The 26,343-nt window shown below is 40.8% G+C and overlaps 18 protein-coding genes across 18 annotated transcripts; 7 read left to right on the top strand and 11 right to left on the bottom strand.

Annotated features, from left to right (window-relative positions):
• Nucleotides 1–332: 332 nt before the first annotated feature.
• On the bottom strand, nt 333–5,467 carry WALSEDRAFT_61388 (hypothetical protein). Its single transcript, XM_006960324.1, has 9 exons — nt 4,504–5,467; nt 4,338–4,453; nt 3,218–4,290; nt 1,743–3,166; nt 1,181–1,696; nt 831–1,129; nt 553–783; nt 443–502; nt 333–397 (listed from the first exon to the last, which is right to left on the bottom strand). Exons 4-9 carry the CDS (start codon nt 2,367–2,369, stop codon nt 382–384), a joined length of 1,749 nt encoding a protein of 582 aa, XP_006960386.1. The 5' UTR covers nt 2,370–3,166; nt 3,218–4,290; nt 4,338–4,453; nt 4,504–5,467; the 3' UTR covers nt 333–381.
• On the top strand, nt 333–5,467 carry WALSEDRAFT_61403 (MCM-domain-containing protein). The gene is made up of 9 exons (XM_006960325.1): nt 333–397; nt 443–502; nt 553–783; nt 831–1,129; nt 1,181–1,696; nt 1,743–3,166; nt 3,218–4,290; nt 4,338–4,453; nt 4,504–5,467. The coding sequence occupies exons 6-9, from the start codon at nt 2,509–2,511 to the stop codon at nt 5,444–5,446; spliced, it is 2,790 nt and encodes a 929-aa protein (XP_006960387.1). The 5' UTR covers nt 333–397; nt 443–502; nt 553–783; nt 831–1,129; nt 1,181–1,696; nt 1,743–2,508; the 3' UTR covers nt 5,447–5,467.
• A 64-nt stretch (nt 5,468–5,531) lies between these two features.
• On the bottom strand, nt 5,532–8,685 carry WALSEDRAFT_66222 (NAD-dependent glutamate dehydrogenase; the record flags this gene model as incomplete). Its single annotated transcript, XM_006960323.1, has 3 exons — nt 5,532–6,123; nt 6,172–7,777; nt 7,824–8,685. The coding sequence occupies 3 exons, from the start codon at nt 8,683–8,685 to the stop codon at nt 5,532–5,534; spliced, it is 3,060 nt and encodes a 1,019-aa protein (XP_006960385.1).
• WALSEDRAFT_48849 (hypothetical protein) lies at nt 7,675–10,111 on the top strand. The gene is made up of 2 exons (XM_006960321.1): nt 7,675–7,778; nt 7,827–10,111. Exon 2 carries the CDS (start codon nt 8,921–8,923, stop codon nt 9,365–9,367), a length of 447 nt encoding a protein of 148 aa, XP_006960383.1. The 5' UTR covers nt 7,675–7,778; nt 7,827–8,920; the 3' UTR covers nt 9,368–10,111.
• Nucleotides 9,351–10,101, bottom strand: WALSEDRAFT_66221 (S-adenosyl-L-methionine-dependent methyltransferase; the record flags this gene model as incomplete). The annotated part of the gene is made up of 3 exons (XM_006960322.1): nt 9,351–9,629; nt 9,673–10,036; nt 10,082–10,101. 3 exons carry the CDS (start codon nt 10,099–10,101, stop codon nt 9,351–9,353), a joined length of 663 nt encoding a protein of 220 aa, XP_006960384.1.
• Nucleotides 10,112–10,168: 57 nt separating the features above from the next.
• On the bottom strand, nt 10,169–11,736 carry sts1 (ERG4/ERG24 ergosterol biosynthesis protein). The gene is made up of 2 exons (XM_006960320.1): nt 11,585–11,736; nt 10,169–11,538 (listed from the first exon to the last, which is right to left on the bottom strand). The coding sequence occupies exons 1-2, from the start codon at nt 11,719–11,721 to the stop codon at nt 10,218–10,220; spliced, it is 1,458 nt and encodes a 485-aa protein (XP_006960382.1). The 5' UTR covers nt 11,722–11,736; the 3' UTR covers nt 10,169–10,217.
• A 30-nt stretch (nt 11,737–11,766) lies between these two features.
• Nucleotides 11,767–15,074, bottom strand: WALSEDRAFT_33953 (hypothetical protein). Its single transcript, XM_006960319.1, has 5 exons — nt 14,862–15,074; nt 13,432–14,816; nt 12,995–13,382; nt 12,420–12,944; nt 11,767–12,373 (listed from the first exon to the last, which is right to left on the bottom strand). The coding sequence occupies exons 1-5, from the start codon at nt 14,937–14,939 to the stop codon at nt 11,789–11,791; spliced, it is 2,961 nt and encodes a 986-aa protein (XP_006960381.1). The 5' UTR covers nt 14,940–15,074; the 3' UTR covers nt 11,767–11,788.
• Nucleotides 15,075–15,102: 28 nt separating this feature from the next.
• Nucleotides 15,103–16,649, bottom strand: WALSEDRAFT_48843 (nucleotide-diphospho-sugar transferase). The gene is made up of 7 exons (XM_006960318.1): nt 16,615–16,649; nt 16,499–16,567; nt 16,251–16,455; nt 15,612–16,204; nt 15,444–15,566; nt 15,273–15,399; nt 15,103–15,226 (listed from the first exon to the last, which is right to left on the bottom strand). Exons 1-7 carry the CDS (start codon nt 16,630–16,632, stop codon nt 15,126–15,128), a joined length of 1,236 nt encoding a protein of 411 aa, XP_006960380.1. The 5' UTR covers nt 16,633–16,649; the 3' UTR covers nt 15,103–15,125.
• Nucleotides 16,629–17,701, top strand: WALSEDRAFT_48842 (hypothetical protein). The gene is made up of 4 exons (XM_006960317.1): nt 16,629–16,739; nt 16,788–16,842; nt 16,888–16,897; nt 16,945–17,701. The coding sequence occupies exons 1-4, from the start codon at nt 16,660–16,662 to the stop codon at nt 17,610–17,612; spliced, it is 813 nt and encodes a 270-aa protein (XP_006960379.1). The 5' UTR covers nt 16,629–16,659; the 3' UTR covers nt 17,613–17,701.
• Nucleotides 17,160–19,797, bottom strand: WALSEDRAFT_61399 (hypothetical protein). Its single transcript, XM_006960315.1, has 4 exons — nt 19,391–19,797; nt 17,961–19,369; nt 17,249–17,915; nt 17,160–17,177 (listed from the first exon to the last, which is right to left on the bottom strand). Exons 2-3 carry the CDS (start codon nt 18,609–18,611, stop codon nt 17,688–17,690), a joined length of 879 nt encoding a protein of 292 aa, XP_006960377.1. The 5' UTR covers nt 18,612–19,369; nt 19,391–19,797; the 3' UTR covers nt 17,160–17,177; nt 17,249–17,687.
• Nucleotides 17,885–19,797, top strand: WALSEDRAFT_58659 (hypothetical protein). The gene is made up of 2 exons (XM_006960316.1): nt 17,885–17,912; nt 17,961–19,797. The coding sequence occupies exon 2, from the start codon at nt 18,640–18,642 to the stop codon at nt 19,630–19,632; it is 993 nt and encodes a 330-aa protein (XP_006960378.1). The 5' UTR covers nt 17,885–17,912; nt 17,961–18,639; the 3' UTR covers nt 19,633–19,797.
• A 39-nt stretch (nt 19,798–19,836) lies between these two features.
• Nucleotides 19,837–20,825, bottom strand: WALSEDRAFT_70499 (hypothetical protein; the record flags this gene model as incomplete). The annotated part of the gene is made up of 5 exons (XM_006960314.1): nt 20,647–20,825; nt 20,555–20,601; nt 20,148–20,507; nt 20,018–20,102; nt 19,837–19,971 (listed from the first exon to the last, which is right to left on the bottom strand). The coding sequence occupies exons 1-5, from the start codon at nt 20,818–20,820 to the stop codon at nt 19,837–19,839; spliced, it is 801 nt and encodes a 266-aa protein (XP_006960376.1). The 5' UTR covers nt 20,821–20,825.
• A 22-nt stretch (nt 20,826–20,847) lies between these two features.
• WALSEDRAFT_61398 (hypothetical protein) lies at nt 20,848–22,017 on the bottom strand. Its single transcript, XM_006960313.1, has 2 exons — nt 21,913–22,017; nt 20,848–21,865 (listed from the first exon to the last, which is right to left on the bottom strand). The coding sequence occupies exons 1-2, from the start codon at nt 22,004–22,006 to the stop codon at nt 20,883–20,885; spliced, it is 1,077 nt and encodes a 358-aa protein (XP_006960375.1). The 5' UTR covers nt 22,007–22,017; the 3' UTR covers nt 20,848–20,882.
• A 41-nt stretch (nt 22,018–22,058) lies between these two features.
• WALSEDRAFT_33949 (hypothetical protein) lies at nt 22,059–23,101 on the top strand. The gene is made up of 2 exons (XM_006960312.1): nt 22,059–22,204; nt 22,252–23,101. The coding sequence occupies exon 2, from the start codon at nt 22,318–22,320 to the stop codon at nt 23,062–23,064; it is 747 nt and encodes a 248-aa protein (XP_006960374.1). The 5' UTR covers nt 22,059–22,204; nt 22,252–22,317; the 3' UTR covers nt 23,065–23,101.
• Nucleotides 22,205–23,755, bottom strand: WALSEDRAFT_48832 (LexA/Signal peptidase). The gene is made up of 2 exons (XM_006960311.1): nt 23,666–23,755; nt 22,205–23,622 (listed from the first exon to the last, which is right to left on the bottom strand). The coding sequence occupies exons 1-2, from the start codon at nt 23,738–23,740 to the stop codon at nt 23,077–23,079; spliced, it is 621 nt and encodes a 206-aa protein (XP_006960373.1). The 5' UTR covers nt 23,741–23,755; the 3' UTR covers nt 22,205–23,076.
• On the bottom strand, nt 23,756–25,707 carry WALSEDRAFT_61395 (Rhodanese-like protein). The gene is made up of 4 exons (XM_006960309.1): nt 25,687–25,707; nt 24,614–25,303; nt 24,020–24,570; nt 23,756–23,974 (listed from the first exon to the last, which is right to left on the bottom strand). The coding sequence occupies exons 2-3, from the start codon at nt 24,719–24,721 to the stop codon at nt 24,277–24,279; spliced, it is 402 nt and encodes a 133-aa protein (XP_006960371.1). The 5' UTR covers nt 24,722–25,303; nt 25,687–25,707; the 3' UTR covers nt 23,756–23,974; nt 24,020–24,276.
• On the top strand, nt 23,756–26,318 carry WALSEDRAFT_61394 (S-adenosyl-L-methionine-dependent methyltransferase). The gene is made up of 3 exons (XM_006960308.1): nt 23,756–23,974; nt 24,020–25,565; nt 25,612–26,318. Exons 2-3 carry the CDS (start codon nt 24,749–24,751, stop codon nt 26,286–26,288), a joined length of 1,494 nt encoding a protein of 497 aa, XP_006960370.1. The 5' UTR covers nt 23,756–23,974; nt 24,020–24,748; the 3' UTR covers nt 26,289–26,318.
• On the top strand, nt 23,773–24,270 carry WALSEDRAFT_66210 (hypothetical protein; the record flags this gene model as incomplete). The annotated part of the gene is made up of 2 exons (XM_006960310.1): nt 23,773–23,974; nt 24,020–24,270. 2 exons carry the CDS (start codon nt 23,773–23,775, stop codon nt 24,268–24,270), a joined length of 453 nt encoding a protein of 150 aa, XP_006960372.1.
• Nucleotides 26,319–26,343: the final 25 nt, after the last annotated feature.

Below are 26,343 nucleotides of genomic sequence, written 5' to 3'. Positions count from 1 at the left end.
GGTTGTTCTGGTTCCTTTTTGAATGTAAGAGAACACTCATAGGGAATCATAATAACTCACTTTATCCACCTCTCCCCAAACCATTAGTGTATCATGCAACTCGGGTATTTCACTATACTTTAAATCTGAACTGAGCAAACAATTCTCGAGGTTTACTGTTAGTTTAATTTTGTTATGTTGTATTTCAATATACGGTAGTTGAATATCTGATACGCTATCTATCATCAATTTGAAAGCCTTCCATCTAATTCATCAAACACACCTCCCTACAGTACGTATTTTCGACATATTCTCTGAGTTTTTTACATTCTCAATCGATTTTGTTTCGGCTACTGTGAGTGAACTCATAATAATGTTAATCGTACAAAGTGAAAGGATATTTTATTTACGATAAAATCTATTAAAGATGTTAGTGGAGGTTGAAAATTTATTAATAACTCACATCTTTTTAAAGTTGAAGTATAATTGCATCACTCCTCTATCAAACGATGATCTGAAACCACTTTTGATATTCAATGAGTATGTGTCAGTTAAAGCTTTCATCAGACTCACCGTTTATGTGAATGCTCCCACTCTCTATTTACGATGGTAAACGCGATATCTTCATATGGTGGACCGGCTATGAAGATAATCGTTGAAATATCGCTATTGTCTGGATTTTTTATGACTTTGTAAGTAGGTGTCTTCGTCTTGTCAATGAGATCTGGATAAAATATATTGAACTTGTATCCCTGTACTACTTTTGGTGGTGGATTTTCGTAATCATAATGTGTTTGATTGTACCTATAAGGTACGTCAGATGTGTTTACTCAATGAAAATGGTAACCTACTTATTCCATTCGTACCCCGTGTGAACTCTATTAAAGTATCTTGGCTTCCTTGGCCTGTTCTTGTCATTCCAAGTGTAAGTTACCTTCGCAGCTTCTTGAGTTTCTGTGAAGATGTCATCATTATCAAATTCGTCAGCGTAGTTATGTGGTGTTTGAAGATCCTGTAATCTAAACCAATTTTCAGTTTCTACATCAGCTATTGACGCGCCAACATCATCTGCTCTGAGTGCTACCTGCTTCTGAGGAAGTTCTGACCTTGCAATAAAGGAGGTATTTTTGAGTTGGCGACGGCGATCCATCTAAAGAGTTGTTTAATTGGGAGTGTTTAGGATATGTCATCAAACACTCACCAGATTTTTAACATCATTCTCAATTAATATAAGAGGCATTTGCCTGTCTTCGTATGGTAGCTGGTTCTTGTGCGTTGGTTTAGGCGACATTGCTGGGTCATACTCATCAGCCAGGATATCTTCAGCTGGTGTACTGTCGGCAACGGTGGGTTTCTCTTGTTTGTCTTCTGTCATTGTCTTTGTAAGCTCAGACTCTATTCTCTCTCCCTCAAGTTTTTGTCTCTCACGAAGCTGGCTTAGACGGTTGTTGAGAACGAGTTTGTGCATATCGTTAAGCTTAGCTTTGGCTTTATATACCATTAGGCTTTTGAGGAGGTTTTCCCAGTATTCGGTGTCGATAGCATCATCTGATCTCAGCTTGTTCTGAATAGATTGCTGTAATTGGGTGAGCTGTTGTAGACTCTTGCCTTTCAAGATCATCTCTATTTGTTCTTCGACGTCTTCATCGACAACGTGAGAGCCTCCCATTGACTGTGCTATTCTCTCCAATTTGTCTTGACAGACGGCGAGCATACACTGGCAAGTTGTTAGGAAGTTTTTGGAGATATATATAAATACCTACATGCCAAAAGTCCTTATTAGCTTCTGCTATCTCCAAGTCAAGGAATTCGCAGATATCCTTATGTAATGCTTTTGTCTCATTTAAGTTGAGGTTTTCTAAAATGTGATAGGGTTCATCTAAGTCGACTTCTAATCCGGTTTCTAATTCCTCCTCATCATCGCGGGTGTGCGTCGTGTCAGGATGTGCGAACTTCAAATTCAAACAAAGAAAGTCAATCGGTTGAGCTCTGTTACCTCTTATCCGCATAAGAGCTCGCAAGCGTTTCTGCTCTAACATAAATTCATCCTCCTTATTCAGCCATTCCTGAGTTTGTGCTGATTCGTTCATACGCTGCCTCCGCGTGTTCTGATCTTCTCGCTCTTTCCTCTCGATCTCCCTTTGTTGTCTCCTACGAGTGAGCTTTTCTAACTCTGCTTGTGCCTCTGCACGTCGCTTCTGATCTCTTATAGCAGCATCCTGGGCGGATAAACCAAGTTTCCTATCCCTTTCTTCCTTCTTCTGCCATTTAAATTTGTTATCGTCGTCGTAGTTGATAGGATTGTCGACACTACGCTCTCTTTTAGTTTCTCTTCCAGCCTCTTGGTTGAAATCGTTATCTGAACGATATCTTTTGTAAGAACTAGACATGATGGTAGTCTAAGAGTAAGGGATAAATGAATAATTCAATAGCTCGTAGTTCAATTTTAAAAATTTAAATATAAAAATATCTTACGCTATCTTTACGCGCCTTCGCGTTTGTCGAACGCGTTGATTAGAAACTACGAAAATGTCGAACAGAAGCAGTTCACCGATGCTGTTCCCTAGCTCACCTAATAATAACAACAATACACCAACTAAGAAGCGAGAAAACTCTGAACTGTTCCTGTCTTCTCCAGGCGTTAATCCAGACTACTTAGCTGCACCACCAAGCTCAGATGTTGGTGGTTCATTTGTCAATCCACGCTCTTCCTCTCCTATGAACTTCCCAAGCTCTTCTGCTGGTACCCCACGAGGTTCACAAGCTACACCAACTCAAAGACGCGGTGATATACACTCAAATCTACCACCAAGTTCACCTAGTTTTATCAAGTCATCTAGAAGACAAATTACTTTGCAAAATCAACCAACTTCTGATATTCACAGATCAGATAGAACTTACTCACAAGGAAATGTACCAAATACCGACGCACAAACAGATGAACATGGTATGATGAGAGTAATTTGGGGTACAAACGTACAGATTTCTGATTCTATGGCTGCCTTCAGAGCTTTCTTGAGAGGTTTCAAGACAAAGTATAGACGCGCATACGAAAGAGAGCAAGGTAATCAATTACCTACACTTAGCGATCAAGCTAGCTCAGAGAATTTGTTATATGAATCTTACTTACGTAAAATGAGATTTACAGGTCAAACTAACCTTAATTTGGATATGAACAACTTAGTTTGTGAGTCGATCATATTCAACAAAATGTATATCGTCTAACAAATCCACCCAGCATACCCACCTTCACGTAAATTATACACTCAATTACAAAAATACCCACAAGAAATCATTCCAATCATGGATCAAGTACTTAAAGATGTCATGCTCGAACTTGGTGAAGAAGATGCTGATAGAGATGAGCAGAGGATTGGCCAACAAGCATGGGATGATGAACTTGGTGAAATTATGTCTAAGATCTACAAAGTCCGTCCATTCGGTTTGCCTTCTGTCAACATGCGTGAATTGAATCCATCAGATACAGACAAATTAGTTTCTATCAAAGGTTTAGTCATCCGTGCAACTTCCGTCATACCAGATATGAAAAATGCTTTCTTCAAGTGCACAATTTGTCAACACACCCATCAAGTTGAAATCGATAGAGGTAGAATTTCAGAACCTCAAAGATGTCCTAGAGACATCTGTAACTATCAAGGTACAATGTCGCTCATACACAACAGATGTGAATTCGCTGATAAGCAGATTGTAAGATTACAAGAGACTCCAGATTCTGTTCCAGATGGTCAGACACCACACACAGTTTCACTTTGCGTTTATGATGAACTTGTCGACGTCACAAAACCTGGTGATAGGATAACTGTTACTGGTATATTCCGTTCACTTCCTGTTCGTGTTAACCCTCGTCAGAGGTCTATAAAATCACTTTTCAAAACTTTCTTGGATATCGTACACGTTAAACGTACAGACGCAAACCGACTGGGCTTTGATGCAACGACAAGACCAGGTGACAGAACCAATTTGGCAGGTGTTGGTGTTGGTGGTGACGATGAACTCGAAGCTGAGATGGCCAACAATGATGAAAACCCAGCTGGTACAATTGCAGAAGAAATGGAACAAAAACTCATCGAAGTTTCTCAAAGACCGGATGTATACGAGGTTTTGTCGAGGTCTTTAGCGCCATCTATTTGGGAAATGGACGACATCAAGAAGGGTGTTCTTCTTCAGATGTTCGGTGGTACAAACAAGTCAATCGCCAGAGGTGGTGGCGGTGGTGGACCAAGATTCCGTGGTGATATCAACGTTCTCCTCGTTGGTGATCCAGGTACTTCTAAATCACAAATCTTACAAGTATGTTTTGAATGAACATAGTGAATTACTACTAACTCAGATTGAAGTATGTTCACAAGATAACACCACGTGGTGTCTACACATCTGGTAAAGGTTCTTCAGCAGTTGGTTTAACAGCCTACATTACCCGTGATCCAGATTCAAAGCAACTAGTGTTAGAAAGGTATGTGATAACTTATGAGGAAAGGAACTTCCTTGACAAAAGTCCTTCAGTGGTGCACTCGTTTTATCAGACGGTGGTGTATGTTGTATAGATGAATTTGACAAGATGTCAGATGCCACCCGTTCAGTTCTTCACGAAGTAATGGAACAACAAACAGTTTCTATCGCCAAAGCGGGTATAATTACCACACTCAACGCTCGTACATCAATTTTAGCAGCTGCTAACCCAGTACAATCGAAGTATAATGTCAAACTTCCGATAACGAAGAACATCGATCTTCCACCGACACTTATATCCCGTTTTGATTTACTCTACTTGGTTCTGGACAATATTGATGAATTCGCTGATAGAAAATTAGCCAAACATTTGGTGTCGATGTATCTTGAAGACGCACCAGAGACAGTTGGTTCTGATATTCTTCCATTAGACGTACTCACTGCGTATATAACCTACGCTAAGAATAAAATTCAACCTGAGTTGACAGCTGAAGCAGGTGAAGAACTAGTCAAGTGTTACGTACGCTTACGCAAAACTGGTGAAGATGCTAATAGTGCCGAGAAGAGAATAACAGCAACAACTCGTCAACTTGAATCAATGATTCGTCTCGCTGAAGCACATGCACGTATGAGGTTATCACCCTTCGTTGAACTCTCAGATGTAGTTGAAGCTAACAGACTTATCATCGATGCTGTTAAGGGATCTGCAACTGATCCAACAACCGGTTTGGTTGATATAAGTCTTCTTAATACTGGTTTCTCTGCTCAATCACGTCGCCAAAATCAAGACCTTAAGAATGAAATCATCCAACTAATTGATAGTTCGAGAAGCTCAAATATTAAATACAACGATATATTCCAACAGATATCACAGCAATCTTCTATCTCTGTAGAGAACACTGACTTTGCAGATGCTGTTCGCCAATTAGAAGAAAATGGTGATATTCAAGTCGTCGGCGAAGGCTCGAGAAAGATGTTGAGGAAGGTCAATCCATGATAGTGTAATTATAGCAAACTGTTTTCTCATATATATATATATATATATATAATTCATACAAATTTATAGAAAAAGTTAAAAGAAACTAAAATTGAGACATATACAGGTAAAACTCTACTTGTGAAGCAGCTGGTCCGTAAGTATAGCAGAATCTAGAAATTTGACAAGCGAAAAGTGCTTTTTGGTATGATTCTGGGAGTCTTTCAATCAGCGTGTCAATACCGACGTATTCAACGAGTGTCTTTGGCATAGCCTTCGCGAGAACCTTTTTACGTCTTTCAATATCCCTAAATAAGCTATCTGAGCTTTCCAGTTCGAGTTGTAATTTGTTGAGAGTTGATGACAACTTATCCGAAATAATAGTACGTGATTCTTGACCATTAAGTCTTTGATGCTCCTTCCAAATACAGTTGAATTCCAATGTTGCATTGCTTGCGATAATATCTTGTATATCCTTAACGTAGTTATTATAAAACTCGGATGGTTTACCATCCTTATACATCATTAAGTTAACGTATTCATCTTCATTAAGAGCCAAACCAGCGAGAACCTCCAAAGAAGATGAAGTGACACCACCCTTGTTAGCTGATGAATCTCTAATGAGTATGACGCCACGCTTTTCAAGGACAAGACGAGCTTGTTGGGTAACGAACAAGTTTGCACCTTCGACAATAATCCTATCGAGTGTAAGTAAGAAAAAAACTATAAAGAAGACTGTCACTTACTTGAAATGAGGTTTGCCCTCTGCATCGAAAAGCTGGTTAACATTCGAAATATTAATAGCTTGAGGTCTACCACCACATGGAATGAGTACTTCGGCTTTGACTCTAAGGTGGTATCCATTTCTAAATTGTGTACCATCAGCTACCATCTCACCTGATGGTAAACGAATGTCTTTGTCTTCACAAAGTACTCTATAACCATCTTTGCTAAGCTTCTTCAAATCGAATTGGTTGATCATAACACGAGCAGTCGCAAGACGAGTTAATTCATCTCTGTTCAAACCAACTGGATCATAAATAACACCAGATCCATCGACGATAGCGACTGTCTTGTCTTTTGATAAAAGAATCTCATTGCTACCAAGGTCACCATCTGGACCACCAGTTTGTACCTTCGTGGTATTCTCTTCATCCATTGCCAACTTATCAAGAATACCAACGTAGTATTGACGTACAGAGCGTGATGTCATACCATAGGTATCATGTGGAATACCACCTAATGATTCTGCGGTCTTACCGGTTGTGAATGACTTCCACCATTCAGCACCACGTGAGCGAGCGTGGAAGGCTGCCCAGTCCATGAAACCAGCTGTACCTTCATCTGGACCTAAGAAGAGAATTTCTTGTTTGCCCAAAAGATCAACAATTGGTTCTTTAATACCTGGTGAAGAACCAGGAATGAGCAAGTCAATTATTGAATCAACGTATCTCTCAAATGAAAGTTGTGGATTGGCATTGAGGTCTGGTAAGATAACACCCTTCGATCCACCTTCAGGTATATCTTTATTCTTGAGTGACTGTGTTGAAGCCAAATTGAAACATTCGTCGAACAACATACGTTGATTCGTACCATAATTTTCAGCATCTCTAGAGCGAAGAATACGGATACCACCTCTAGCGACATCCTTAAATCTCACATGGAAACCTTGGAAATCTGATCCGACGACGAAGAAGACACCATATGGCTTTTGTGGATATTCTTGAATAGGAAGGAAATCACCATCTAATCTAAATGAAAGAGCAACCTTAGTTGGTTGGTAGAAGTTAGTCTTGAGAACATGTTTGTTGAATACCATGAAGGATTCTAAAACTTGCAATTCGAATTGATTTCTGGTGGACTTCACAAGCTTGTTGTGGAGCTCCTCATCGGAGAATACATTAACCTCTTGAAGACGTTGATGAGAAAGAGTTGGTACGAGCTGTTCAGCATCATCACCGCCAGCTGGGTAATGAGACATTGCGAATTGTGTGTACAACAGTCTGACTAATTCTGGGTAAGTTTTGATAACTTCCAGAATAGCAGTTTTAGTGAAGGTCTCTTCTCTGAATCTCTTCTTAAGGTCTGCTAAAACACCTGCGTGATTTGGATTTGATTCATCAAGGATTGACTTAAGAGCTTCGTAAGCTGTTCCTAGGCGATTGCAGAAATGGGTAATGTAGATATAACCAATGTAAGCGTAGGTTGCTTCTTGTACAGCATTACCCTTGCCTGGCTCTGACTCTGCTGCACGTGAAAAGAATGGATTGTCTGGTAAACAATAGATGAGTGAGACCTCGCGAACGATCTGCACTACTGAATGTGATATTGGTGGTGCAGGAGTGAGTGGGTCTGTAGAGATAATTAGCATAAATAATATAAGTAACTCGGAACTCACCCTTATTCAGATAAAGACTGACTATCACGGAACCATTTGAGAAATGTTCGACGAACTTTCTTGTGGAGTATAAACCGTAAAAGTGGTAAAGGTTTGTGAGTGTGCTAAAGAAAGCCTTTGTTGTACCACGCTTATAACCAATAACGATACGATGTTCAGTTGAGCCCTCGATTTCGAAACCTTCGACGACGGGACCTGCACGAACGTCTACTTGGTTGAGAATGCGTTGATAAATATCTAAAGTGTTATTTGAAGCTTTCTCCAAGAAGAGAGGATCAGCGACTGTCCTTATATTGACATCGCCGTTAGTTGAGATAGTCTCTGGAAGTTTGCACTTTGCGAGGAAATAACATCTAAGATGTGACGATCTGTATGTTTCCATTCTCCAGTGAGCATCCTTGCTGTTGAAATATTTACTGTCGATGATTTCTTCTACGTTGCTACCTGATTTTGGAGAATGTATGAAGATAGCGTCATTCTCGCGTTCCTTTTGGAGATCGATATCAAGTGACTTATCTGGACGATGTTTTGTATAAGCAACTAACTTTGCGGCGTATAATGATATGATATGATCAGAGATCGTGTCTACAGTTTCTAACTTAAAGTAGGTGTCATCAATGCCCAAACTGGTGTAAAACCAGTTGACCTCGTTGTCTACCAAATTGCTAGGAATGAAGCCTTTCTGTTTGAGGTTATCTATAACTAATTGACATTGTGCGTCTTTATCCTTATATACAGTATCCCTATATCCAGCGTCGTTCTTGAGCTTATTGAGTGCCAAGTCACTATTGGACTTCTGCAATGGGGAAGGCGTGGAGGGAATAAATAAGTGTGGAGTTTGAGATTTCAATGCGCTTGTCATTTCCGATGATTGTTGTAAGAAAGAAAGGAATTGGAGTGTCTCGGTGATTATAAACCAAATGCGTGATATCGCTAAATGATATAAGACGAGAAGCCGTTCGAACCGAGGCAAGATGATTCAGAAGGATGAAGAAGATTGATAGAGATAATTTATATTTTACTATCTTAATTTATCAGATCTCTAGAAATACACCCACCACGTTCCTCATCTCTTCGAATTTGTCCGCCATCTGGAAATGCTTAAAATATTTTCAAATAAAGCATTGAAACTGCTACCAAACCAACCAGTCAGGAGTAAGAACTATAACAAGACGATTACCTTAAACGGCAAGTCAATAAAGAAGCCGAATAAGATTCCTTCGACTGCAAAAGTAGAACCAAAGGTTTATTTGGCAAATGAGAGGACTTTTATTTCTTATTTGAATGTCTCTGTTTTGTTGCTGACTTTGGCCTTGACGATGTACAATACGTCGTCAGACAATCTCACTAGGTGGTTTAGCGGTGTCTATATAGCTATATCATTAGCTATCATCATTTACAGCTATATTATATACAATAAAAGATTGGAAATGATAAACAACAAATCTAGCAGTCATTTCGATCAACTTGCCGGTCCATTGTTCATCTGCGCATCTTTATTCTTATCAATTATTTACAATTTCTACATTAGAATTCCCTTTTAAATATATTGAATCTCTTCTTATTCCTGTTGTCAACCTCAATAGGTGGATATTCATTCAGCAACCATTTAAATTCTTCCTTTATCAATCCGTTGTAGTATTCTGGACTCACACACCATGGTGGCCCTGTAGCTCCTTCCCCTTCAATCGGTCTATCTTCAATTGGGAATACTATAGATAACAACAATCCACCTGGTTTCACTAATTCTGCCATTCGCTTTTTATACTCTTGTCTTTTATTAGGATTCAATGCACAAAAGAATGTCTACCAGTTTGTTAGTTGTGTCTTTATTGTAAGCTACACCAACATAGTCGTAAACGACGTCATATTGTCCGATATCGCAAGTGAAGAAGTCATCACAGATGAAGGATGTCTTTCCATTCAAACCTTGCTTACTGTACCATTCTTCTGCCAACCTGATGCCTTCTGGAGAGAGATCTAAGCCTACTGTTTCATAGCCGAGACTGCCGAAGTAGACTGCATCGTAGCCTTTTCCACAACCAGGGATTAAAACTCTCACACCCTCCTTTGCTGGTGGAAGATCTACCTTATTATTCTCTATATAATGTCTCAACAATGGCTGAACTTGGCCGTTATCCCATGGTGGCGAGTCAGTCAACTTCCAGACCGCTTCCCAGCCGAGATCACCATTCTCTTTCATTATTTTCTGCCTTAGGTAACACATAAGCGATGCATTTTGAAGTTTAAATCCTTACATTGCCGCTCTGTCTGTCATTTTCGCTTACGTAATTTTAAAGTCACGAGAAGACATTATCAGTCATTTCTAACAATCTGAAAATTATCAAAACAAATTTCTAAGTAAATAAAATTCACAAAATTTTTAAACAATCTTTACCAAACGTATGGTATAAATTTATATGGAACTCTACGGCAGTATTCTTCCCAATCTTCACCATATTTTTGTGAGCATCTCTCAAAGTCTCTTCCACATCTGTGAACGAGAACAATGAAGAACCAAACAGAATACCAGTGTGGAATTGGTGGTGATGTCAAGAATGGAATACCAGTTGAGAAACCCCATGAAGTAGCTTGAATCCAATCAGCGCAGTAATTTGGTTTTCTTGCGTAAGCCCATGGACCGGAAGTTAACAACTTTGAACCATGTTGAGTTTGAACAAATGTTGGGTTCTTTGGTGTAGCACCTGGAATTTGTGGGAATGTCTTTCTAAACTTGTGAATACCTTGTTGTTGCATTTTGAATCTACTCTTTTGTGCCATCGCGAGATCGAAAATTGTGTAACTAGTGAGAAGGACACCAAAGAGGAGGGTGTAAGTTACCCAGCTCCAGCTGTATTCCTCTGGACGGTGGTTGAGGAGATAAAGAACTGGGTAGCAGTATGTGAATGGTACACCCGCAAAGTTCCAGAAACAGAGCATGTATCCGAACTTCTCCCAAGCCATATCCCAAGTTTGTGGAATACATTCTTCACCTTTAGCACATGCGTTGATGTAAAGACCTGTAGCAAGTACCATGAAGGCCATGTTTGGACTGACTGTACCATATTGGTCGTATTGCTTGCATGCACCACTAACGGCAATACCGAAGAGTAAAACCCATGGAACACGTACCTCTGCCCACATTTTGATGTCAACACCTAAGAGGCGTGGATTAAGGGAGGCACCCATGAAGAAATCGTAGAAGAAGTTGCCGGACATACGCAATGGTTTGCCGAATAAGACGGTGAGTACGTATATCAACAAAGAGCAACCATATCCAACAATGATAGCGACTGTCATCAATGGACCAAAGTTATCGACAATTTCGCTAAGACGGAATGTGTGGGTGAGGTGCAAACCGGCTGAAATCAACAATGTTGCGTAGAAGCAACTGAGGGCGTTACAGTTGTAATCTAAACTCTTGTACTTCAATGAAGGTACAGGGAGACCTTTTTGCTTGAATCCAGGCATGACGACTGCCAAAACAAATTCCATGGTCATCAATCCGAGGTATATTCCCCATGCTTTTTTGTGTGGGTATGCGTGTTCCTTTGCGTACTCCCAAAGGTATTTCAAGAGCGGTACGACATCCGCTGTACTCTTAGGATAGAGGAACCATCCGTCGTTCGCTTGCATACAGATGTAGAAGTAGTACATCAAAAGTGGGAAGCCAATCATCATAGCTACGACACCAGCTGGACCACCAAATTCATATCTATAACAAATTAGCCGTTTCCCTTCGCCAAAAAGAACAAACGCACTCTTGATGTTCGAAGAAGTGCTTTTTATCAGTCTTCCTTCCTTCTCTACTAATAGTTGGTGCAGCGGTTGATGCTACGGACGCTATTGACTCGTTATCGCTGTCGTCTTTCGCGCGACTACGCAGCTCGTTGGACATGATTGAAATCAGCTGAGAATCAACACATTTCAGAAAATCATAAAACGTCATGAAAATATCGTTAAAATTACAAAAGACGCTGTAGTTCATCATCATGAGCGCTTAATATATCCCCATCCACTACATTCTGATCTTGCCTCGTTCCAACTTCTTGTCTCACTTTAACGCGGCCGCCGTTTAAACCTTCGTAACTTGAATCAGCAGATGCTAGAGCACAAATTGCTCCCGCAGATGTTCCATATATAGCCAATGGTTGTAATTTATCGCCCGACCTAGTCTTTGCACGCTCAATCGCTGAGACGTTGTCGGGTAGTTGAGCAAGTGTTCGAGACGTGATCCCAGATGATGTACGGTCGAGCGCAAATAAATGGAAGCGGATGTCAGCACCTAATGTAGTAAATGTCTCCTCATTTCCATCGTCAAGTGCGACGACAAGAGAGCTCCAGCGTTGGGCAGTATCGTAGCCCACTTGGGTGAGTGCACCGCGTTCAGTGTCCAACTGAAGGTATATCGCACTTTTGAGGAAGTCCGCGACAACGAGAATCTTCCCTACCGACGTTAAAGATACGACAACGAATGCATTCCCGTAACTGGCGATGAACCTCATTTTATAAGTATCATCCCGTATGCTCTCAATGTCATACACCCGTACCTACCAGATATTAAAACAAAGCTTCTCGAAAGGACAATATTCTTACCTGATAGTTGACTGCCACAGCCAGCTTTTGATCAATACCGCAGACGGCATAGACACATCCAGGGACTAAGAAGCTACTAGCAATAATGAACTTGTCATCCTTAACTAATAGTATAATAAAGCGACCTTTTGTAGCTTCTTCCGTTCCCTCAGTTTCGTTATTGTAATACGTTCCTACAACGAATACCTCCATATTTGCAATGCTGAGAGACTCAACCACAGAAACTATCTCATCTTTCTCCATCTCCATCTGAGCAAGCTGCTCATAATTATTGTCAAGAAGTTTTACGCAGCTGCTACTCTCGTAAAGTGTACGATCACTTCTGTAAGCATTTCGCACGCATCCCACCGCATACCTGTCTTCTTTATAGGCCACTTGGCGTGGTACGTCAGCTCCCATTTCTATAGAGTGTATATGTACTCTGTTCTCCGTCGAGAGGATTCGAGAGAACTTCAACTGATCATTTTGTACGAATACATAATTGACCATGTCATTAGTTTTATAGCTTGTGAGACCATTTATGTACTTGTTAACACATCAGACATGTAAAAAGTTATGAACTACTAGATACTCACGTTAATATTGATAGAAGAATATCTCAACCGAGTGTTATCAAGGGTAACGATAGAGGGAACATCGCACAAGGCGAATATGAGCCCATCGTTAGACCTGGTGAGACAAACAGGTGTGCTACCAATAGCAACAGTTTGAATATCCACGCTTTTGAGGTGTTCATCAAACCTGAATGCGTATAGTGACCCGTCAGCACTACCAGCTAGCACAACCTTGTTTTCAACCAGAAGTGATAATATTGGTGTATCATCGCGCGATTTGCACGAATATATCAGCTCATTACTGCGTGAATCGACAATATTCACACTATAATCTGTCCAAGTCGTATAAACTATGTGATTATCGTCGAGGATCGCGTAGGTTGCTGCATGTTCTGGTTTATGAAGATTCCTTGCATAAAATGTCAGACATAAGAGAGTAAACCCATTGAATAACACACCTTCGCTGTCCCTTTTGATGTAATACCAGACCTTCGACGCCGACAACCAAAACACTCTCGAGATCTTCGCTAACTGACACGAAATCTATTTCCGTTTCCTTTCGCTCGACTAGATTTCCACTGTCATCAAAGATAGTGAGCAAGTTCGACTGATATATACCATGTCTGCCACCACTAGAGACAACGCTCAGTGTAGGCATATCACGTCGTACATCCTGATATGCAACGGATTCATCGAACGTACCATATAACCCATTCGGAATGTCGTATATCTTCGTCGTAGATAGATAAGAGACAAGTAAATGACTACCTAAAATGAAGACATTGCTTATAGAATCTCCCAATCCCACTTGATAGATATCGCACAAGCCAATTCCAGTAGTGACGACTCTCAATTTCCCTGTCTTATTGCTGCCCGAGCATACCACAAGTTGACCCTGTATACCATCCGGATGTGTGAGAGCCATGTCAGAGACTGGTGCCAAATTTGTGTAATTCTCTAACTCCACTATGCGTACCGGGTTTGTCTGCACAACGAGGAGTTTCGAATCTTCATTCTGGGATCCGAGGAAAAGGAAACCGCTGCCAAGATGCTGTAAGGTTGAGGCCACACTTGAGTTGCCAACCAAGGTGATTTCGAGGAAATTGCTAATAGATATGTAGTAGATATCTCCCTTCTCGTCTCCAATGAGCCAAGCAGTACAAGAATCATTTACCGCCGTATATCCCCTTACGGCTGCCATGGGGGACTTAACTGAAAGATGCTCCATATCGACAACTTGAGGACTTGTTACCGTCGTTGAAGACTTCCGACGTACTCCTTTGAGATCCTTCTTAGGTATTTCGTAATATTCGCAGCCGAATGCACCTATTACAAGCACTGCTCGTTTCTTGCCTTCCACGGCGACTATTTTCTGAGCTGACGGACATTGGGTTTCTATTCGAAGAACTGTTTGGGATATGTCGACATAGTCTTCCTTGCATATCAGATGCTCAAAAACGAGTAATGGGTTATCGACGTCCGCCGACTGCACCAGACGACATAAAGTTGGTTTTTCATCTTTATCAGTAGCTAGGAATGCCATTGATAGGACCACACTATGATCTATTTGGCTGTTGCGTCCGTCGATGATATGTGTCTTCCTTCTATCGTCATAGCTAAGCTTGAAAGCGTGCAATTGACCTTGCCAGAGATGACTAACACCTATTTGCGTACTCTTATCCACTATCGAATTGCAATATTCGTAACTGGGCTCGCCTGTAGTTTCAACCAGCATCTTTGTACACTCCACGATATGCTTTATTACGCCATTTTCGTACGATAAGCTCAGAATGACGAGCTGAGCTTGTGGGTGGTCCAGTGTGAGTAATAAACTCTCGTGGGTCTGTATCGACATTAGGTGAATACTCCAGTATGACTATCTACATACCTGGAATATAATCTTATCTATTCCTATCACTCGTCCATTCACATCTACTCTACCGATCTCGCTAATCCCATCTGTCATACTCCCCGAGTAAACTATCAATTGAGAAGTTGAGGCTGCCACTAAAACCTTTTCTTTATTGTTATTGCTATCTAGAATATCATAGAATATACTAGCGGTTATCGCATGTGTTTTTACTATCGTTTTATTGACCAATACCATGGCCGTTAGTCTGAGAGATGGATGATGCAATAGTAGATCTATATTTTACAATAAAACTTGACATGCGGCAGACGTGGATAATGATTTATTAGGCAGGACTATGCAGCTCCTTATCAAGACATCCCTCGTTACGAGGACGTCGCAGGCTGGTTCTTGTCTTAGTTTTCTTATCATAACTCCTTATACACTCACCGAGGATGCATATTCCAGATTGTGTTGGTGCTGATTCATCACCTGTGAATGGTTGTCCTTCTACACGTGCCCATGGTGCTAATCTACAGCGAGCACCTATGATCGAATAGACTATACAACCGTGTGCCTATCCATTGTCAAATGTTGCATTTCAAGAGCTGCCATACTAACCTCCACAACTGTGTTTCTTTGGATGATCGAATGTGCGATTCTTGCGCCCTCTTTAATCACGACATTTGGGCCTATAGACACAAATGGTCCAATTTTACATCCTTTGGAGATGGTAGCAGATGGCTAAAGACGGTTAGCTATGTTTATCACAGAAGCACTTCGCCTTACATCGATTGTCACTGGTTGGATGATCTCAGCATGGTCGCTCTCGCTTTCTGCTGGTTCACTATAGAGTAGTTTACTTTGTTTAGATTGATATTGACCGAGGTATAAGGCATTAGCAGGTAGTGCAGATCCCGCACTCTTGATTGGTCTCCACGGGACGTCAGTCTCAAATACATACATCTTCTGCGCATCTGCTAATGGTCTTATCACGTCCTGCTCTAATCTGAGTATCTCCTCATCGAAACCAATCTCCTCGGATGCAAGTTGCTTGTAGTAGTGACTATCCATGATTGCCTTTATCTCGCTAAACAGACTGACGTCAAAGAGATAAACGCCGGTGCTGACGAGGTCTGACACAAAACTATCTGGTTTTTCAGCATAATGGATCGCCAATGCGTTCTCATTGCTGACGATACAACCGTACTTATGTGCAACGTCTTTATTTACACGAGCTGCCTGTATTGTTCCTACACCCCTATGTCTTTCGTGGAAGCTCCTCAAATCGTTAAGTGGGAATGCACAAGCGATGTCGCTGTGTATGACAAAGAAAGCAGTTGGTGAGCCCTTTGCGATAAGGTCTCTGAAATGGTATGTTCCTGAAAAAGTAAGTGAGACAGATCCAAGAGCCAGTAGAGAACACACCACCACCAGTACCGAGTTCCTGCCATTCTCGGAGGTACCTGACGTTGAAATGGTCCTTGAATTCAATGTTGCTCTCGTTGACGAATGCAGCGAATGTTTCCTCGGGCCAGAAGCCAATAAGGAAGACTTCCGTGCAGTCGCTTACTTCTGATAAAGCTTGTAATTGATGCCAAATCATAGGTTTACCACCGAGTGGGAATAATGGCTTGACTTGTCAGAGTGTGATAGAATATATTCTATATACTCACTTTAGGCATGTCCTGTGCTAAATTGAGTGGTCTGAAGGTAGTACCCCTACTAGGACCACCTGTGAGTATCTAAAGGCTATCAGAAGGTATTCCCTCCTTATAAAATATCGTCATACAACTGCTTTTGTCACCATCCTGAACGTTCAAGTTTAACCATCAAGATGGCATCTATTGTAGTAACAAAAATAGCAACTGGAACAACAGACGAACAAATAGTAAAGTTCTTTTCTTTCTGTGGAAAGTGAGTCTTATTATTTACGCTATACATCGCTTATTTACCGCTAAATAGAGTTAAGTCGTCTAGCTTTGAGCAAGATACGACCCACAGGACTGCTTATATAGAGGTGAGTGTATTATTATTGTATAACAACCTATTAACCTATACGCAGTTCGAAAGAGGTATCACTTTTTGCTCCACAGCATGTAATTCACTAACAAACACTCAGAATCTGCTGCTCGTACTGCACTCTTACTCAACGGTGGTAATCTCGAAGGATCCCTTATTGAAGTATCCTCTAAAGAAGTCTCAAATACCTCACCAGCTGCGTCACCAGCTGCGACTACTGATAAGGCATCACAAGCAGCCGCGATGGAAGTAGACACTATTAATGATAATGTTGCACAGGAGGATAAGCCACGTACAGCTATCCTCGCACAATATTTGGCACACGGTTATCACATCGGTGACGAGGCTATTCAGAAAGCTATCGACTTAGACACTAAGCATGGTATTTCTAGCAAGTTTATCACATACATAAAGCAACTGGATACCGGTGTCGGAAAGAAGACTGGCGAACAACCACTTTCTTCACAGCTCTATGAGAAAGCACAGGGCTTGTTCGGTAAGGCCAAGGAAATTGACAATCAGAAGGGTATCTCAGAGAAGAGTACAAGCTGGTTTGGTCCATACTACCAGAAAGCTCTCGCTTCTCCATATGCAGCCAAAGTGCAAAATTTCTACACCAATGCCTCAAAACAGGTTTTGGATGTTCACGAGGAAGCACTCCGTATCGCTGCACAGAAGAAAGAAACCTTCGTTAGAGACGGTGGTGATACCAACGCTACAACAATCGCAAAGGCTCCTGCTGACACTGATGAGAAGAAATCTGCTTAGTTTCACTTCTTTTTCTTAATAGTTTTACGAGTATTCTTATGTCATATTACGATTGATATGTTACATTTAGGTATATTAACCATTTAGTGAGTATTTACCCAGTTTGTCATCAGCTTTAGCCTGGTTGTACATCGCCATTAGCTTTTCCCACATCTCATGACCTGGACCATCACCGAATGAGGGATCTTTCATCCATTCGAGCCCGTGTTGGAGAACACCAATTGCACGATGAGAGCCTCCCCTTAGATCACCATACGAACCGTGGAGAGTTGCGCGCGGTGGTGAAGGAGGCGTGCAAGGGTACTGTAAGATTGTTAGTGTTACCAACTTTACTGATTGATCTCCCACCTGAGCACAATGGAGAATATTTGCATCGTAGAATAGTATCTGACCGGCTTTGAGATGTACTTGTATTGCGCCTGGCATTTCAGCTGGATTATCTGCAGGTTTTGTTTCGCAACTGAGCGCTCTTTGGGCTGGAGATCTCACCATCTTGTGCGATTTTGGCACGATCCATAAACAGGAGTCATCGTATAATGCAGCATTGAACTGAACACCGTAATGTGGTGTTGTTAATGCATCCCTCTCCTCTTGCTCGTCTGCAGAATGTAAAACATGATCACGATGCCAGGATAAATTGAAGGATGAACGCGTAGGGAGGATAAGCATATTGAAGAGTTCCATTTGGAGATATTCTGGTGAGCATCCAACCAGATTTGCTGCTAATTCTACAAGCTTGTCTGAAGCATAGAATTGTCTGAAAATTGGCATCTTCAAGTCTGGATGCATAAGATGCTGTACACCCCAGCTATCAGGTGAATCTTCATCGGTCCATGGTGGAAATTGCTTGCCTACTACACGCCTATAAGGCCAATTGTGTGTTCTTGTCAAATTGATCGCATCATTTGCAGCCTGTCTGAGTTTGTCGATTTCTTGACTATCTATGAAACCATCTATTATAACATAACCATCGTTTTCTAAGTAGTTTTTATATTCCATCGTTCTTGTACTTATACTATCACGTCAAATGATAAGTTCATTAAGAGCAGCTAGCCGAGTACCGATAGCGGTGCAGAGAGGTCAGCAGCGCAGAAAATTCGGCGCATTAGCAGTACCATTTTTGGAAATACCTAATATCTTACCATTCACTCCAGCTTATGCTACCACTATCGTCCTTCTCTCACTAGGTTTGCGTGCTGGTATAACACTACCTTTGTCAATTTGGCAGAGAAAGCGTACATATAGACTAGAGCACCATGTTAAACCTGCTCTCGACGTATGGGCTATTGAGAATAAAGACAAATGTAGACGTGATTGCAAAGCTGCAGGTATGAGTTATGAAGCCTACACTAAAGAGTGGACGAGAATGTACAAATCACAGCGTAGAGCTCTCGCGAGAGCTCACAATTGCTCTGTTTTACCAACAATAATTACACCACCATTGATTGGTATACCGATATTCATCATCGTCAGTAATACCATAAGAGTAGCCTCAAGCGTGGCCCTCACAGAGCCCGAGAAGTGGTCATTAGCAACTGAGACGCTCTTCGATTACCCAAGTTTAGCCATTCCAGCTACAGATCCAACCGTTGCACTCCTTATCGGTGCTAGTTTCTTAATTAACACCGAAATCAATTCAAATTTGAGAAAGAAATTACTCGAAATACGGACACCTAGTTCGCCAACAAACGTCGACAGTGAACAAAAGGATGTCTCACAAACACCACAAGAGAATAACTCCAGAATGGATATGAGTGTCCACGAGAAAGGAGTCACTATCCTTCTTCGTAGTCTTAGTTTGGGAATGAGCTGGTTTGCGCTCAGTATACCACTCTCTTTGGCCTTATACTGGTTGACGAGCGGTGTATTCTCAGTCGGACAAACAACAATACTCGGTCTGATGAGCAACAGAGATGCAAAAAATCATGTAAAGAATGATATCGAACGTCTTCGCGATATCAGAATACAAGAATACCGTCGCTTCGAGGAGAAAAAGAAGTACGCGAAGTTAAGAAGATAATCTGTAAGTGACAAATACAGTCATAATGTGATGAAATATAGGATTTTGCATACACCCCTTGACTTACACCTTGTGGGCGTAGATGTAAACTCAACTTGATCTAATCTGATAATGACTTACTTTATACCAAGTAACTAACCAGTACCTTTGACAGGGATATAGAACTAACAATAAATTATACATATAGATAATCATTACAATTCCTTATTTGACGGCGGTTTTTGAGCGTGTGTGTGCACTCGCGTTATCCTTTTCTGCAGACCCTTTTTGTCTAGCTAGATTCTTCTTATCATCTTTATGCATCCATTTGAGAAGGGACGAAGATGCACTGGCTATGCCCTTGGTTGTCTCAATGAGATACATTCGTGAAAGATTTTACACCCACAATATACCAAACTATACTTGGGATAACATCTAACTTAGAGTGCAAGTATAGTGAGAGATTTGTGTAAACATCCATATAACGCGCGCTATAGCTTGTCAAAGAAGCCAAATTATACAATCATTCAACTTACTATTTTCCTTCATAGCTGAACTCGGAGTCCCAAATAGGAAGATCTTTGTAGCCTTTCTCTAGCAGCAACTTACGCAAGTTTGTCGATGACGGAGTATAATGATATGGTGACATAAAGCGCAGAGTACGTCCATTATCGTCTGTGAATACATAGATCGGTACTTGGAAGAGCAACCAACGTGTGCTCAAGCTGCGTATATCGTTTCCATCTGAGTGTTCCATTAATAATGTTTCATAATGTGGCCTTCTCTTACAATCTGCTCTGCCGAGCTTGATATTATCGTCATCGCGTGTTTCTTCTGCAAGGTTATTGAATGATTCTTTCAATAAACGCTCAAACTCGTCCTGTTTTCCCGATGTGCTTGTGCACTGTTAGCGAGGGACTATCGCGCCGACAAGAAAACCCACATGAGGATGAGCCAGACGTTATCCTGATTGCTATTCTCTACTAACAACTATACGAGCACTTAGATTCGTCATATAGCACTCTAAATTCCTACCTTCCATTGACTGTCATTGATATTGTGTGCATATTCGCTCAACTTGTTCTGCTCTTCTATCTTCTGAGTGACATTAATACCAGTAGCTTTACCGACTAGATCTTCTACTATTCCTGCGCTAGTTATTGACAACAAAAGGCAAACTGATAAGCAAATCCAAATGACGTTCTTCATTGAATGATGGTCTCAGTCTAAGAACAAATAAATTAAAAAATCTACAAAAAGCCATTATTATTTTAATCAAATGTGATCTTTGTACCAGCGGATGGTTGATTGATAGCACCACTGGCTTTCTCTGAACGCTGGGCGTTCGCGAGTGCAGCACCAGGTTTGGCACGCTTTGGTTTACGGTTATCTGGGCGCTCATTGGTGTCCTCCTTTTCAGCTTCCTTATCATATTTACGCTTCTTCTGCTCACTTCTATCTTGTCCGAATTGTACAACAAGGTCTCTTCCGTACATTCTGTGGTTGTGTGAATCACACAATGCAGACGTTGCCTGTGTAGTATTCTTAAAGTCGATAAAGCACCATCCTTTGCATTTACCGCTGTCTGGGAAAGTACCAAGTCTAATTCTTTTAACACCAACATCCAATTTGCTTTCTTGGTCAACTTTTTGCTGCTGTTTTTGACGCGTGTGTAACTTCTCAGCGTTGGATATAAGCCAGCTTTTTATTGACTCCTCTGTGGTTTCAAATGATAAATTACCAAAGAACAACGTTGGGTTTGGCTTGTTTTGTTGACTGCTGAGTATTTTCTTACTGAATTTACTCAAATCATTCTCATTTGATACTCCCTCAGGCAATTGTGGCTTTGGTCTACCACCGAAGTCACTTGCTGATTTTATGAGAAGTTTTCTGCCATCGAGATTGTTCTCAGATTGAGCTATAACTTTGTTCATGATATCCTCAGTTGTAATATCAACGTAAGCGAATCCCTTATTGTGTTCATGGGCTCTCTGACCTTTTGGCATATTGATTCTGGTAATAACATCCTCAGATTCTTGTATATTTGTGGATATCCACTCGAATAACCTCTCTCTTGTAGTCTTAAATGACAAATTGCCTATCCATACAGCATAAGCTGATCTCTGCGGTCTGCTTTCTACTTTCTCTGTCTTCTCTGAATCTTCTTTCTGCTCTGAAGATTGCTCGGTATCAGCTTCTGGCTTTTCTTTCGCTAATGCTTCGGCTCTACGCTGTTTTCTTCTCTCCTTGTGACCTATATGCTGTTAATAGAGAGTTCCTAGAAAGTGAATAGCTACCAACTCAAGGCTTTTTCTTGAGGTTCTTCTGGCTGTTCTTCAGCAATTTTCTCAGGCTGTTCTGCTAGAGATTCTTTATCGCTATCGCTGCTGCTCATTGTTGACAAAGTTCATCGACGATAAAAATGTCAAACGAGGAGAATAAATTTAAAAATTCTTTATTGAATAGGTTGAACTTTGGTGGTAGACTTTATAAATTACAAGACGCTGATTTGGACAATATAGAGTCATATCAGCACGACAATAACCTCAACGACGACAACAACGACAATAACGATGAAATAACAAACCTGGAAGTTAGTAAACAGTCAATAATCTATTAACTTTTAATAAAATCCAACAGGTTGACGATCAAACGCGTCAGAGACGACTTGACAAATTCGGCGGTGTACAACCTGATGATATCCCAATGAGCGCAGCAGTGGATGAGACTCCAATAGAGCCGGAATCTGCAGAGGAGAATGTTACCAAAGATGTTAAACCGGACGCTACCGTCAGACCATACGCTCTTTTCCTTACTGGTGAAATCATAGGCAAGCTGTCAACTCAACAGTTGTTAGCTTACGCATCGGAATTCTCTGAACCACCACCCTACGGTATGGAATGGATTGATGACCACCGTTGTGTTTTCGTTTGGCATGAATCACAAGATTTCAGACAAGGTTGGAGGGGTTTGCTAGTCGATATACCGGAAACCGGTCTACCAAGACACGGACAAGATCACTATTTTGACCTCCTTCCAGCCAGGAATGTACCTTCTACTCTCAGCAAAATCGAACCAAAAGATGATTCAGTTCAGATACGCGTCAGACCAGCCACACTTGGAGATGTAAAGCGCAAAACTCAGTACAAAAACTCTCAATGGTATAGCAGCCACGGTAGAAGGGCTGGTAAGATCGGTGACTCCCCTCCACGTCCCGAGAGAAGCAGGAGAGAGGTTAGTCCTGACAGATGGCAAAATGATAAGGCGGATTTGGACGCAGAGCTCGATGGTATCAGCAGGGGTGACTATAGGCAGCGTTCACCTCCAAGGGACAGATCTAGAGGCAGAGGCAGAGGTAGAGGCAGAGACAGAGATGACAATAGAAGACGTCAACAAGTGAATGCAGACGACCTCGACAAAGAGTTAGAAGATTACCTTTCAAGTAGGAATTAATAAATCATTACATTACATCTGTACAAATACACCATTCTTAACAGGCAAGAAATTGTCCGAATATTTTGCAAATACTTTGCCTTTTAATAGCGGTAGAGCGACGGGTCCGTAGCTTCTACTATCACGTGAGTTTGTAAGGTTATCGCCTGTCAACCAGACGTGATTCTTTGGTACTTGGATGTACCGACTCTCTTCATCATCAGTGATATCCTGGAAACGCTTCGTCATTTGTAAATAGAGAGGGTCTCGCAATATCCTATCGCCAGGGAAACCAACCACGCGTTTACAGATACTCTTATCAGGTTGGTCTGGTGTGATTGCAACGACGAGATCTCCACGTCGTATACCAGTTCCATACTCTTTTCTGAGTTGTTGTAATACAGTTTTGCCCTCTTCTGTCGTATTATCGAATACATCATTCTGGAGACCTTTCTTTACGGATATTGGTTCGTGTAGAAGCCATGCACCGGATGATTCTATAGTTGGTATCATAGAAATGCCATAGCTGAGCTGTATATCTGCGAAATACATTCTAAATATCTCTGCACCGCACCAAATCTAATAACGTCAATTCCATTATCTTCTCTCGTACACTGCTTACTTGTAAAGTTAATAGAGAAGATCTTAATGCGATTCTAGAAATTTGTCGACGGTTATTCCATATCGACTTAATCATTTCTTTCTACTCGACAGTGAAGAAGTAAAAGTATGAGTGATGCACCAGAAACGGTGAAAATAGATAATACACCACCTCCAGGACAGAGTTATGATAAATATAAGAAAGCCTTCGAGATGATATCCTTAGATGATGTTAATAGAATAGAGAATGTACCTTGTATGCGGAACGCACTGTTATACGGTATAGGTGGTGGTATGGCATTTGGTGCTATACATTTCATATCAACCAGGCGTTAGTTTTGTTATTATTGACCTAACGATCATTAACACCCTCTAGGGATAAAAAGCAGTTGGAATTGGACATTCGCTAGCGCTATGGTCGTAATGGTTGGAACCTGGCAACACTGTCGTAGTAGAAGAACTGAGGAAATGGATAAAATGCGTCAAATTACTGAGAAATACTCTGATCATCACATTTCAAACCTCAAACGTAAGAATGACGAAGCGAGAAGACAATTCAAAGAACGTAAAGAGCAAGAAGAGCGAGTACAATACAGTTGGTATAATCCTAAGCGATATTTTTCATAGAATATATTAACATTCCCATAACTCTTTCCTATAATTCTCAACCAAAGCGCTTTGATCTCCATATTTTGCTTGAAATTGAGTGAAACCACCTCTTAAGACGTATATCTCTTGTGGTTTTGCATCAGGAAGTAAATTTTTCCTTGTCTCTGCATAAATCCTGGCTGACTTAGGACCCCTAACTTGTGATAATGCGCAATGGAAGACAACCTTTGGGATTTCTTCGCTTTCCTTAACGAGATTGTGCACTCCATCTAGGAAACTCCTAGAAGGTACGTTCTTAGCGCCTTTAATGTTACCACCCTGTGTATCCTTAGTAAATTGATAACTGAACAAAACAACATACGAGGAAATCTTCATCACGAACATCAACGACTAATAACTCTGAAGGCTTGCCAATTAAATCAACAATTTCCTTATCGTTTACAAATTCATAAGGCAATCCGAAAGACATCTTGACTGTCAACAATCAAGAGCGTCTATGTCTTCATCGAGTGAATCTAGCGTTGAAGAGGATTATGAGGGATGGCTATCAGATGATGTAGAGAGTAAGAAAACAATTGGACTGACTCTTAACAAAGAATTTGATACACCAGCGGCTGCATTAGAATTTGATAAGCAAAATGGTTTAGATTTACTTGAATTGATTAAGAAATTGGATTTAGATTATTATAATCAGATTAGACTCATTAACTTTATTAGAAAGAATGGAAAGGATGCAGTTTCATCAGTCAAACCAACTGACGAATTTTTCAAGAACGACGAATACTTGATTCCAGTCATAGAAGCTGATCCTTTACTTTTCCAACTCGACAACCAAGATGACTGGAGTGACGATGAGAAGCCTGTAGATAACACAGAGGAGAGAATCACAAAATTACAGCAGCAACTCAATCAATCAGCTACTTTCATCAATAACAACCTCCTTAATGACAACTTTGTCGATAATGAATACTTTGAAAGCTACGATTACAACGAGATACACGAGACTATGATTAAAGATCACGTTAGAACAGCTTCATACGCAGAATGGATTCTTAATAATAAAGATCTGATCAAAGATAAGACCATCATGGATGTAGGTTGCGGTACTGGTATTCTTTCTCTTTTGGCCGCAAAAGCTGGCGCTAAAAAGGTTTACGCTATTGATGCCTCAAATATCGTCGATAAAGCTAGAGAGAATGTCGCAAACAATGACCTAAGTGGTACAATTGAAGTTATTAGAGGCAAAGTCGAAGAAATCAAACTCGAGGGTGTCACAGTAGATGTCATTATATCCGAATGGATGGGTTATTTCTGTGAGTCTAGAAGCGATAGCAATGAAGAAACTAACAATTCCGGTAGTACTTTTCGAAGCTATGCTTGACAGTGTAATTGTCGCTAGAGACAGCTACTTGAAACCAGAAGGTGTCATGGCTCCTTCACATATGCGTATAGTTTTAGGTGCCGCCTCAACACATTCATGGTGGAATGAAAGAGTCGCTTTCTGGGATAATATCTATGGTTTCAAGATGAGTGGAATGCCAAAAACAATCTTTAGATCAGCACAAGTTGAGTCATTTGATGATGATTCTTTGATTAGTGATAGTGTAGGACTTTTGGACATTAACACTAAAACACAAAAAGCAAAAGCTTTGAATTTCAGCTCACCGTTTAGCTTGACAATCAAGAAAGATGAAACTATGCATGGATTATTGGGTTGGTTTGACACATTCTTCACTGATTCTAAGCAACAAGAAACACCAAAGGATTGTAATTCACAAGATCCACCATCTATTGATGCAATTCTTAAGGATACTGGCGAGAACCATAAGGATGTTTCATTCACAACTGGCCCACACGGAACAGAAACACACTGGAAGCAGACACTCTTCCCATTCCAAAAACCCTTACATGTAAAGGAAGGTGATAAGATTTCAGGTACTTTCACATCAAAGAAGAGTGACAGAGGTCTAGAAATGGAAGTTGTATGGAAACACAATGATAACGAAGAGATAAAGTCTTGTTATAAATTAAACTAGAAGTAATTTATTGATTTTCATGTTTGCTAATACAACAGAGGTTTTGCAATTAATA

This window comes from Wallemia mellicola (genome assembly GCF_000263375.1).
Source record: "Wallemia mellicola CBS 633.66 unplaced genomic scaffold WALSEscaffold_26, whole genome shotgun sequence".
In the NCBI taxonomy this organism is placed as follows: domain Eukaryota; kingdom Fungi; phylum Basidiomycota; class Wallemiomycetes; order Wallemiales; family Wallemiaceae; genus Wallemia; species Wallemia mellicola.
Note: the sequence above shows the minus strand (reverse complement) of the source record. Positions and strands in the feature narration are given on the sequence as shown.